Genomic DNA, 13,180 nt, shown 5'->3' on the forward strand with positions numbered 1-13,180 from the left:
CTTTTTGAAGAGACCATTTGTATTGCTGAAGATAGCTAAACTCCTTTCCTTTACTTCCAAGCCAGGAAGTATTTGCTTCAAGATTGAATCTCTGTCTTGACTGTTTGCTGGAATTCGAAGTAAAGTTTCAACTGAGAGACTGTCGGATTTAAAATTCAAGTTGACCGATTGCTGTGTTTATTGTTGAGAGAACTGTTTGATGTCTGCCGCAGCTGAAGTGTTTTGAATGCCTATCTACTGAAGAGACTATTTCATCAAATCTGCATGGAATCTTCGAGTAGCATTTGATTATTTTGCAATAGAATACCTCACCCATTGGGAATGTAACCCACAAAGTCTTTCTTATTTATTCTTAAACAGCTAATTTTTAAAAAGAAACTGGTTAACTCTGATATTTGAACGTGTGTGAGAATGGGGGAGTTAGGTTAAAATAAGAAGTTACAAGGTCTTTAGATATAGGTTTATCTTAATAGTGTTTAAGATTTAGTTTTTTAATAAATAGTTCATTTGTTGTTGTCTAAAGGTTCCTGGTTTGGTCGGTTTTATTCCAGGGGTTAATTTGGCTGTTTTCTAGTTGGGTGGGAAAATTTTAATAATACGCTGCGACCTATGCAGTGATGGGACTGAATTGACAGTGCATTGCTCCCGCCTCAGTCATAACAGGATATAGATATTGGGGGAATTGCCTGTATGTTTGTGGATGATAAAGATTTGTACTAGTGTTAAAAAAAAATCGTGGACGAGAAAAAATGATTACAAATCAGATCTAGGTGCGATGAAGGAATGGGCCTGCTTTTGCCAGATGACATTTACTATAGATAATTATGGTGTTAAAGGGCTAATGCCAGCATGTTTGTATGATGCAGAATTCTGAACTAATGTTTTGATCAGGACTGAATCCTAGGTGATATAGTGCATGAGTTGTTCCAAAGATTCGCAAGCACTTCCATGAAGCAATAGCAAAAGCAAATAGAACATTGGATCATCCTAGCTTAACATCCCAATCAATATAACCCAAAAACACAATAGTGACCTTGTACAAGATTTTGGTTAGACCTTATCTGGAATGCTGTGTCCAGTTTTGGTTTCCTCACATGGTGTGTATATAGAGGCACGAGAAAAGGTTAGGAAGAGGACCATGTTACGGCCAGGTGAGGAGGGGGTCTCGGGCTCCCCTTTCACCCTTTCTGTGGTTTGACCACAACAGGGTTTATCCTTTTAACAGTGATTGAACTTACCACCTCAGTGAGCAATTGCTCTTGTTCCTCTAATATAATTGCCAAAGAACTAATCACACAGGTTTTCTTGGTTTTAAACAAGAAAGACACGAGTTTATTATCCCTAACACTCTAAACCGGTTAATATTACTATGCTCCTATTCACACGAGAGACATACATGCACATAGATTACAGAGGGAAAACAGAATTGGGTGATTGGAGTAGAGTCTGAAATAAAGTGGAATTGAAATACAGTTCAGCAGTTCCGGAGTTCTTAGTTGAAATTGTAATCCTGAAGTCCTCGCTGGGCCACATGCACAGTTTGGGCTTGCTTCTGTGGCTCCAGAAGTCAGAAGAGGGGGTTTTGACCTAGTTGTTGGTTGTGGTTGTCTGTAGACTTGGCTTTTTCAGCTGCAGCTGAGGCTTCTTTGGATCTTTATTTGAGAGAGGGAGAGAGAGCTGCTCCGTTGATGGCTATTGATTGGAACTTTCACTGCTCTACCTTCTGAGTGACAAAAACTCAGTCTCCCCAGAGCTGCATAGCCATCACGTGACATTACCAAACATCTGTATGGCGCTAATAAAATTCTTCTGGAAAATTCTGAGATTCAAGGTGCCACACCTTAAGCTGTTCAGCCACACTTGGAGGGGGCTGGCACTTTCAAAGTCAATGGGTGTTGATGGCTCTTGACTCTATTGATAAGGCCATTTCAGGTAATTGAATCAGAGAGCACCCATTATTCTGGCGAGGTTGAGTCAATCATGTTTGTCTCCAGTCTACTCTGTTGATGATTAATATGCAAATTGCCATGTCCATCTTTGCTGCGAGCTTTTCTTTTTTAAAAGTTATTTGTAACAATTTCCAGTAAAAGTCTCAGGCAATGTTCCAATCAATGAAATTAATATTTCTCATTTGGCATGTGGGGTTTTCATAACCATTAGATTGTTAACTAGTTTAAAAGCCTTATTTATCATGGTAGATTTAGAGAGCTCAGTCATTTTATTCAACATGTAGGTTTCAGGGAAATTCATTTGATTTTAAACTTTCAAAGTGATTTGACTGTATGCATGTGTATGACTATCTAATTAGATAAGTTAGGAGGAACGTGTGTATGTTACATAAGCATAATGAGTAGTTAGTTAATGTGAAAACAAGACATTCTCTTGCGTTTCAAGGAGAAAATTCAGCACCATATCTTTGAAACCTTTTCATATTTAACTAGACTGAGTCAGATATTGAAAGTAACAAACTTACTACATTTCTAATAAGGTTCATTTTTTTTAAACAAGGTAAGTTTATCATAATGAAATTGTGTCTTTCCCTCTTCAGACAATAGTGGAAGAGCAACTGGTAGTGAAGAGAGTGGCTGATGTTCTTATTAATCTTTATGCCATGACAGCAGTTATCTCGAGAGCTAGTCGCTCTATCAGCATTGGCCTTCGCAATCATGACCACGAGGTAGGTGCATTCTATCTTTGCAATAAATATCAGTCCCTTTAAATCTACAGTGAGACCATCTGAATGACGATGATCAGAAATTCTGAGACCAAAACCTTGTTTTCAATAATTGAGTTAAATATTTAAATTTTATAATAAAAACAAATTATGTGGAACTTTACCTTAGCAGGACAGTCTTCAAGAATAAAAGGAAAATAATAAATTGTCGTGTTGGTACAAGAAATGAGTCATTTCTCTGTTCCAACAGTTGCTGAATGAATCCAGTTGAAATCTCGCGGAGGGGGTAGGAGAGGGGGAATCACCTAGGACTGCACTTTATTCTGAAGTCAGGGGTCCCGGCGGCAGGCTGGAAGGCAGGGGGAGACCCCAACTCTCAGCCCTCTGTCAGAATCCCCCCCCCACAAAGCCTTTTCACGGCAGGCAGACAGGCAATTAACTGCCTCTCGTTAGGACACCTTCCTTTTAAGGGACAAGCTCCTGCCTTCAGAGATGCTGGCCAATCAGAGGGCTAGCAGCTCTGCAGTATCGGCAGCTCCACTGGGTGCAGTGGCCACTGTCGGTACTGCAGGGGGCTCTGCAGCATCAAGGATCTACGGGACCTCAGGAAAGGCGAGTGGGGTCGAGGCTATTCATGCAAGCCCCGACGACAGGATGGGGTTGTCCTCCCGGGGAGGGTGGGGGGCAGCGATTGCCATTGGGGGTCCCCTCTGGGGGTTCTGGATTGGCCTCAAATGAGGCTCTGCTCTCTTACCCCTGCACCCCCCCCCCCCCCCCAACTCCCCCACTCCCCCAACAACCCTGCAAGCGAGCCACCAGGCTCCTCTGCCCTTCCACTAAATTGATGTGGAAACAAGAAGAGGCCAGAATTAATTAATTGGCCACTTAAGGGCCTCAATTAGCCTGGGGCAGGAGGGCCATCCTTGGTCTTCCCTGCCATCGACAAAATGGTAGGAGGCCCAGGCAATGTCAGTACAGGTGCCACCTGCCATTTTGTTCCCCCCACTTCTCCTCCGTGCCAGTCTGCAAGGGCACAGTAAAATTCTGTTCCTTGTCCAAAAGGTTCACATGAAGCCAACAGCAGATGTGACTGTGACCATTACCATTGGTATTTTGCTGTGGTACCTGATTGGGAAGCTTCTTGCTCACAATTTGTAAATTTCTGTAGTTCTGATGAGAAAATCTTTTTAATTATTTCTGGCCAGGATTATGATCTACCAGAGACTGAATGAGCTATGAAATTAATTAAAAATTGGGAAGAAAAGTGATTAAGTCAAATAGAGTTGGAGGGTGTGGGAGAGTGGGAGGGGCAGGAAAGAGAAAACCTGTGAATCTGTTGGCCAGAGAAAAATGCATTACGCTCTTTGCAAATATTGATTCTTGTGTGTATGTTTTCCCTTTTACATAGCTCCCTTTTGGTTTTCTTCTCACCCGTTCTTAACAGCATTGTGAGTTATTCCCTGTCAAAAATGTCCTCCTGTTAAGTCTCCCTTGTTCTATAAATGGCCTCGAGGAAGTATGCAGGAAGTTAGTCTGGAATAAATCATCCATTCTCTCCCTTTTTGTTTCCTTCATTTGGTATACAGCAACTCCTGGCCTCTGCTGAATGCCTCCCCCAGTGGGATGAGCAAGTGAATACACCTCATTATAGGGGGAGGGGGGTGGTTTGTCAGTGAGGGAATTGTAGATGCAAAGCAATTTCCTGACACTAGCCATGGAGAGGTCACTCCATAGTTGCCTCACAGCGACTGACACCACTGACCACCTCTAGGCGCTTACCCATTGTCTCTCGAGACAAGGAGGCCAAAGAAGAAGAAGAAGTACAGCTGGAGCCCCCAATCCCGGCAATTGCATTAATGTGTTTGTTAGACCAGTAGCCCGAAAAAAAAAACCCATAAGCTTGGTTCAACGTTGATGATATTCCACATGACAACCTTGTTTCAATTATTTCCTGCAGCTGCCTATGTGCCACATGTGAAATACGATATAAAATATTCCACATTTTTGGAAACTATTACTTTTGCCTACTGTGACACTTATCCTGATAATAGACAGTAATAGTTTAACAATTCTTCCTTTACGGAATGAATGTTTATTATGCCATTGCCTTTTTTATTATCTGCCTTGGCTACTACAGCTTTCCAGCTGATACTTTCCACTTGATCCCTCTAAATCACCTCATCTGTGATTGATCTAGATGGCTGATTCTTATGGGTCTTATGATTGATTTGCCGGAGATAGAACAATCCCATGAGGGCTCCAGGCTTGTAATCATTCAGCAGGCTGCTTTTTCAAATTCAGCTCATAAACAGAATATAGACTTTAATGTACTTATGAATACAAATTTGCATAATGACGACATGCCATTGAACTTATTCAGTGAAGAAGTCTATGCCTTCAGAACAGTGTTCCAGACAAATCATAGTATGCATTCCATATATGTTGAATTATCTAAAACAAAGTAATTGAGCTAATGGTATATGATTTTTATGTTAAGCTAATAATGTCCTTCTATTAATTTTTAAGTGAAGTAAAATGGCAGATTATTTTGAAGACCTGTTTGGTTTACTGACAAATGCAGGGTAAATGTATTTTTTTCAATTTATTCAAGCACTCCCTTTAGAGCAGATAACTAAAGGAATCAACCATCATATTTGGTTCTCCTCTTCTTCATGAAAGGCTTTGTGTGTTAGAATTCATAAGACTATTCGAAATGATTATTTAATCTATTGTTCCAATGTTTATGAACAGTATTTGTCTAATTAAATTCACAAAAGAAATCAATACCGTTGCTCATCTCTCAAATTAAATTTTTGTGGAATTGTTTTCATTTTTATTGAATAAACCAGTATGTTTTCAGACAAAAGTCCCAAAGTAAAACAGATCCTAACTTGCAGTAGATTGAAATTGGGTGTAAAATTGCAAAGAATCAGTTAAAGGAAAAATTGCATTCATTACTTGTGAATTCACCAGTTATAAACATAGTTTCTGTTCCAAAAGAAAGTTAGAAAAATGAGAGAATCTTCATAAGATTTTTCTTGAATAAAAATGAGCGTATCAGACTATCTCAGTGCTGGTTTAATTTACTAGCTAGTAAGTGTTTTGGCTTTTTTTTTCCTAAAAGTCTTTTCAGTAACACATTTAGGTTGCAGTGGCTGCTGGAGTGAAATTCAGTATTTGTTTAATTGTACAGTTTTTCATTTATAAAAGCATGAACAGACAGACGGTGCTGCTTCCTCTTGGGTTTGACATGATTTCCTGACGGCTTTTCCAGTTCTTTGTTTCTGTCACCAGGTTTTACTTGCCAACACCTTTTGCTCTGAGGCCTATTTCCGGAATAATTACCTATTGGCGCAACTACAAAAAAGTGAGTTATTTCTTGAATTCAGTAATAGTAACTGCTGCTAAGAAATGGCTTATCTATTCTACATGCATAAAGCACACCTCGAAATTTTAGTATGAAACTACATTTGCTGTGATCTGTGGCAATATACTTTGGAAGGGGTCATTTACTATCCCTTTTTAACAAAAGAAAACTGCACCAAATTTTGTTAGGTTGATTTGAGATCAGCATACCCTGTGCAATGAAATATCCATTGTAACTCTGCTACTAGGGGAATGGACTAACCATTCACGATGTGCGGGAGACAATCTAAGTTACCTGGTGCCCATCACTTTTATCAGCTGGGAGAATGGTAGAAGGTGAAGTGAGATGGTAATGAGCAGTAAAACTAATTATTTCATTATACATCATTTAAAGGTGGAAAGACTTGGAGAAGTACTTGAAGTGCAAAGCCCTTTCTCCTTTTCCTCCCTTCCTATTCTACCTAATTTTTAAAAAAAACACCTCCCTGGCAGAGATCTTTCAGTGGCTCATTTTTTCTTCTACTAGACACTCAGTATTTTAGATCTCTGCTATCATAATCAACCAGTGCTAACTTATAGGATGTCCTGGAGCGGTTTCATTCACTGTAGAAGGAGTTGGTGTTTCGGACTGGCCTGAATACCGATCTAGTCACACCAACACTGTGAAAATGTAGCTGGGTACTGTTTGTGTATCCGGCCAGCACTAGTTTTCCTTGGCTTGGACATTATTGGATTGGTTTACAGGCTAAAGCACTTGTGTGTATGAATGAATGAAGCTGCTTTGTAACACGTACTATCCAAGAGTAAGCACAAAATGGTGTACTGAAAAGAGCCATTCTAATAAATTATTTTTGATACAATTCAGCAGATGGAGATAATTGTCTTTACTGAATATAATATTTCAGAGGGTTGTAGGGATGGATAACTGAGATGGGGAGGGGCCAGGCCATGGAGGGATTTGAAAATAAAGGTGAGAATTTCAAAACTGAGGTGTTGTTTACCAAGAACCAATGTAGGTCAGTGAGCACAGGGGTGATGAGTGAACAGTATTTGCTGCGAATTAGGACACAGGCAGCAGAAGTTTGGATGACCTCAATGTACAGAGTGTAGAATGTGGGAAGCCGGCCAAGTGTGCATTAGAATAGTCAAGTCTGGAGGTATCAAAGGCATGGATGAAGTTTTCAGTAGTAGAAGAGTTGAGGCAGGGGCGGAGATGACCGATGTTATGGTGCAGGTAGGTGTTTGAAAGCTCATCTCTGGTCAGATATGACACTGAGGTTGCAGACACAAGCTTCAGCCTCACAGTTGCTCGGGAGAGGGATAGAATTGATGGCGAGCGAGTGGAGTTTGTGGCGGGGACCGAAGACAGTGTCTTCAGTCTTCCCAATATTTAATTGGAGGAAAGTTCTGCCCATTCAGTACTGGATATTGAATAAGTAGTCTGGCAATTTAGAGACAGTGGAGGGGTCGAGAGAGATGGTGAGGTAGAGCTGGATGCTTTTGGCATACATGTGGAAACTGCCATGTTTTTGCATGATGTTGGCATGTAGATGAGAAATAGGAGGGATCCACGGATAGATCATTGAGGGACACTGGAGGTAACTGCAGAAATGGGAGATAAGCCATTTATGACGATTCTGTGGCTACGATCAGATAGATAAGAATGGAACCAGACAAGTGCAATCTTGCCCAACTGAATAATTGAGAGCTGTTGGAGGAGGATGGTGTAATCAACCATGTCAAAGACCAGGATCAACTGGTCAACACCTCTTTGGTTATTTCTTGCCCCACCCCTGCTTTATTTCCTTAAAACCTATTACATTTCTAGCCTCTGCCAGTTCTGATGAGCATTTGCAGCATTTCTTGTTTTTATACCAGGATCAACTGCTTTTTTTTCCCTAATGCATTTGCCATTTTTGTTTTTCTCATTAGATTCTTCTGAAAACCTTGATGACAGCATTAAGAAAATAGCACAGCAGGTGCTAGATAAGAGAGCATATGTTTGCTCGCACCCACTTGACCGAACTTTCTGAGAAATATTCAAGCATAAACTGGCTATAGTTTTCTAAGTGTTTGCATATAAATCTGAATATTAACACCAGGCAATAAAACTGTAAAGTTAGAGTAATGATGAAAATCTGTTTTACTGAAATTAACTGAAAATTCTGAAATACTTTATAAAAATCTATTTTTTATTTGAAGATGCGGTATCATACATCACTGCGTATTATTAACAAGTCTGAAGCAACTCTACAGTTAATTTACTTCAGTGGTAGAAATGACAGCAACTTATCATGTGGCCAATATTTAAGTGTCAGATATCTGTTTAATCAATGAAATGTACAAAAGCATAATGTCATAAACAATTAGGTTAGCTGTATGTCCATTTCTCTTTTCACAGTGGATTAGAGTACTTCCATGGGAGGATTGTTCTTTTGAAGGAGGTGGGTCTTCTCCATTTCCTCATTTAGTGGATGGAGCTTACGATTGTAAATACGTGAGTGTTTATTGCAGTAAACGCTGAAGAAAAAGGTGTGAAAATAGGTTAACATGGATCTCATGAAAATTAATAAAGTTATGGTATCAATACAAGTTGAGAGAAATCATTACAGGTTTCACATAAAGGTTATGACTGTTCACTAACTTGGGAGAATAGTGTTAGGAAGCTGAACTACAGTAACTACATACAAAGCCATAATATGTTGACCAGCGTTGGACTCTGTCACACATTTATCATGGGTAAAGATCTTCTCGCTGGTTTTATGGATCCAGATTTGTTCATTGGTTTTAAACTGTTGGCCTTTGGTATCTGTATTAAGACCAATTAGTGCCATTGTTTGATCATTTTAACTAAGTGATGCACCTGATTGCTGCTTGAGACTCTCTCTAGAGTTCATTCAATCCCAGCTCAGATGGATGGACAGTCTTTTGTCGGAGAAGCCTCTGTGCAAAGGCTTAATTAGGATTGCAGTGTTACAACTACTGTTTTGATTAGTTTATAAAATTTTCCGTTCGAGAACAGGGAACCGTTAAATAATTTGCATGTACATGTAACTTTCAAAGGTTGAATCAATTAATTTTAGTAATACTGTTATAAATACTGTTTTAAATCAATTCTGCCAAAGCACCGATGGTATAGATGCTGTCCTGGTTCTCTTACTTGAAATCATTTCCTCTGAGATCAGCAAACTTCTTGTGCTCCATGTCGTAACGAGGAATTATGTTAGAATTTACTTTCCAGCTATGTTTATTACTTAAACCTGGGGCAAATCCTTTGGTGATTTCTCGCTGATTCGGGGTCTTGCATCTTACTGAATCTCCAACATCTGAATAAGTTGTCTGCTAGGGCAAAATGACACAAAATTGGCTTTGAACTGTTAAATCACAAAACTGAAGACTTGACGCTTTTTAAAAACAATTGTGTGCATTAACAGTTCTAAGATCAGTGTAACCTTAAGCAAATGTGGAAGCATGTGTTCCATATTTCAGTATCCTATATTTTACATCATGGTTATTTGTCTTGATTCGGCCCATTGGTCATTACTATTTACATTAATAATGTAGACCTCTCAACAACTTACATTTATGCAGCAGCTTTAACATAGAAAAAATGTCCCCAAAACACTTTACAGAGGCGTAAGCAAAATAAGAGTCCAAAGCCAAAGAAGGAGATATTAGGCAAGGTGACCAAAATCTTGAATACAGAGGTGAATTTTGAGGAGAAGTGGAAGGCTATATGGGGAACATTGGGAGTGGGGCTTGGGCAGCTGAAGGCATACCCAACAATAGATGAGATGAGCATGATGGGGAGGCACCACACACTAGAAATAGCTGCAAGTACATGGTTAGGGCAGGGAGGAGTCTGAGGGGAGGTTTGGCTTAGTGGGCACAGGAAATGGAGGGGATAGTGAAGAAAAGTCTCAATCTTATGACAAAAATGTCAATTGTTATGTAAATTTGAAAGGGGTCACGAGACAGTCCTGAATTTAATATCTGCTTTTCAGACCTCTATACAAAGGAAAAGCATGAAAAATTGCATACTGCTGCCTTGTAATAGGTGGATTGGAATAACCTTCAAATAGTTAAATGTAAGTAGGAAACCAATGCTCTACCAGAAAGAGGATATGTCAGAGTATGTCACCTATTATACTTTTGCACACAATTCCTGCTAACTAGTCAAAATTGGGGGTTGCTTACCTTTCGCAAGGCTTGTGTGGGATGTGTAATGAAATATAAAATAACTAAATCAAATGTTATAATTTTAAAAAGCTTTCAGCTACAGTCCGGTTGAGAAATGCTTAGGGCGGTGCAGTGGCGCAGTGGTTAGCACCGCAGCCTCACAGCTCCAGGGACCTGGGTTCGATTCCGGGTACTGCCTGTGTGGAGTTTGCAAGTTCTCCCTGTGTCTGCGTGGGTTTTCTCCGGGTGCTCCGGTTTCCTCCCACAAGCCAAAAGACTTGCAGGTTGATAGGTAAATTGGCCATTATAAATTGTCACTAGTATAGGTAGGTGGTAGGGAAATATAGGGACAGGTGGGGATGTTTGGTAGGAATATGGGATTAGTGTAGGATTGGTATAAATGGGTGGTTGATGTTCGGCACAGACTCGGTGGGCCGAAGGGCCTGTTTCAGTGCTGTATCTCTATTAAAAAAAAAAAATGTGACCATGTCTCATTTTTCACTGAAAAAGTTTCTCGCCTGTTTTCACACATGCCACTTAAGTTTATATAATTAATTTATGAATCATGTTTAGAATTAACCTACAATAAAACAATCTTTTAATCTGTTTTTTTCAAATACTTTGAGGTAAGATAACCAGATGATTATTTGGTTTAAAATAATCAATGTACATTGTGCATGCTGTAAGACCACTGTGGATTTAGACGGTGTAATTTATCATCTTATGTACAGCAGCACATTGTTTGACTCAAATACCTAACCTGGCTCAGGTTATTCAAAATAAATATTTGAATGGGTTTATGCTTATGGCAGGAGCTCATATCATTAAAGTGGCTTAATCACTATATACACTAATGTAATTGCACACAAAGCTTTGAAAAACACTGGAGAAATAATTAGCAAAAAGTATAGTTTTGTCACTGTGTATAAAAATATGCCATTTGGTGTTTTCATTGGAACTAATCTCAATTAAGAACAAAGTATAAGGAATAAGATGGCTGGACAGAAGCTGTTATGGGATTAGGGTACTAAAGAATATGGCTGATACCAGAGAATGGTAATAAATACAACATGCAGGGCTATACATTTCTCAGGCGAATGCAGACGGGAAAGGAGGTACTGTAGTCTTAAATTATGCAAAACATCCAGAACATTAAAGAAGTTCATCCTATGGAAGGTGAAAATTTACACAAAGTTGTCTAGCCAAAACAGGTTATTAACGCTTGAGGGTAACATTAGAAGTATGCTCTCCTTCAGAAGATTAGAAGACACACACACAAAATTAAAATGCCAATTTTAAAGAAATGAACAGCTTATGTAAATTGGGAAGGACTTGTTCAACACTTCATGCTTCATAAGGGCTGAGCATGCAGGATAATTATATATAGGATCAATAAACAAACTAAGGATTCAATTCTCAATGGACTATCAAGTTATTCAGAAGCAAAATGAGGATAAGCAAAATAAATCTGAAGGCAGAAGTGTGAAGAGATTACTGTGAATGTAGGGACATGTAACAATATGAGTAACAGATAGATGGGCAAATAGAGGTCTAGAAAACCATTTGGATGTAAATGTAAAACAGCACTAAAATTCTTTCAATTTTGTAAGCAGTCAGGGACGAGTTGAGAACCTGTCAAAGGTGCTCTGGAGTTGAAACCAAGGATAGGCATAAGATAGTTGATAAACTAAAAGATTGTTTGCTCCAGATATTTCTAGCAAAGACATGAGCAACATGCCATTTCTAAACTGCATTAACCCAACCACAATTTAATGGTTTCAATATAAATTATCTGGAAGTTGAAGTCTGGCTAAAAGGGATCAACATTAATTGATCCCTGGGGATGGATGCTATTCATCCCAGAGTACTAAGACAGAAGAGAAGAGATTTATGAGACCTTGGTGATCATAATGAGGGAGTTGAATGAACACTGATGAGGCTTGGTGCAGACTGGAAACTGATTAATGTGAAATGCATTTTCAAAAAGAATGACAAAGCAGAATAAGGCAACTGAAGATTCATTAATCTTACATCAATGCTAAGTAAAGTAATGGAATTGACTTAAGTGCCTTAACTTTTTTGTGGAACTAAAATCTCCAATAAACTATCATTAACCTACCAAAATAGTTTACTTGGACTTCCAAAAAGACTTGGCAAGCTTATGCATGAAAGGCTACTAGCCTTCTAAGTTCAAAGCAGGATTTAGGGTTAAAATTTGCAAATGACCAAGAATTTTGTTGAAGAGCAGAAAGGTACTTTAGTTAGAGTTATGCTGTGGTTGATTGGAGCATCTTAGGAATTGCTTTTTGGACACTTGTTTCGAATTTACATTAAGAAATTGGATTAGGAAACTCACTGCCACTTGGCTGAGGCAATTGATTCTGAGGAGGCAGCCCACAAACTATAAAATGAGTTGAACAAAACAGGTAAGTGGAATACAGACAAATATAAAGTAGTCTATGTAGGAATACAAAAATCAGCAAAGTAAATGGAATGTTGAAATATGTAGATAAAACTCTAGGGTGGAGGAAATCATAATCAAATTGCATCATGCTTTAGTCAGACCACACCTTCAGCACTGTCTTTTGAGATACAAGGATTACATGTAAGCTCTGAAGGTCGTTCATAGAAGAGTCTTGAGGCAAAACCCCAGTATAAAGAAACTGGAGACAGTTGAGATATGAAGCATACCAGGTTTAAGGAATTGACCATATTGAGATGGAATATGAAGCACTATGGAAAAGATAGCAGAGAATTACTTAAAACTATGAGAGTAGTACAAAAATAGCACAGGTTCAAACTAGTAAAAGACAAATTTAGAACCATAGAACACTTTGCACAAGGAACAAATAATACATGGAATAAATTCCTAGGTACAGCAGCAAGGAAAAAAGGTAGAATATCTTTTAAGAAAAATAATTGGATGTCTTGATAAGCGATTGGGGAACTATATTGTCTTTC

At 38.9% G+C, this 13,180-nt stretch overlaps 2 protein-coding genes across 3 annotated transcripts in view; one reads left to right on the forward strand and one right to left on the reverse strand.

The window, feature by feature from the left end:
- The window catches only part of acad9 (acyl-CoA dehydrogenase family, member 9), an 80,526-nt gene extending 69,501 nt beyond the window's left edge, over positions 1-11,025 (forward strand). The window contains exons 16-18 of one of the 2 annotated variants that reach the window (XM_068051806.1): positions 2,549-2,677; positions 5,969-6,041; positions 7,973-11,025. In XM_068051806.1, the coding sequence (XP_067907907.1) occupies positions 2,549-2,677; positions 5,969-6,041; positions 7,973-8,073 (303 nt within the window). In that variant the 3' untranslated portion in view covers positions 8,074-11,025. The other variant, XM_068051807.1, reaches the window with a different exon arrangement.
- Positions 8,446-13,180, reverse strand: part of cfap92 (cilia and flagella associated protein 92 (putative)) — a 160,801-nt gene continuing 156,066 nt past the window's right edge. Inside the window, exons 17-18 of the mRNA XM_068052273.1 lie at positions 9,201-9,382; positions 8,446-8,560 (exon numbers count right to left, since the gene is read on the reverse strand). Of these exons, the coding sequence (XP_067908374.1) occupies positions 8,446-8,560; positions 9,201-9,382 (297 nt within the window). The remainder of the gene's footprint in view (positions 8,561-9,200; positions 9,383-13,180) is intronic.

The sequence above is a fragment of the Heterodontus francisci genome, chromosome 19 (assembly GCF_036365525.1).
Source record: "Heterodontus francisci isolate sHetFra1 chromosome 19, sHetFra1.hap1, whole genome shotgun sequence".
Taxonomy (NCBI): Eukaryota; Metazoa; Chordata; class Chondrichthyes; order Heterodontiformes; family Heterodontidae; genus Heterodontus; species Heterodontus francisci.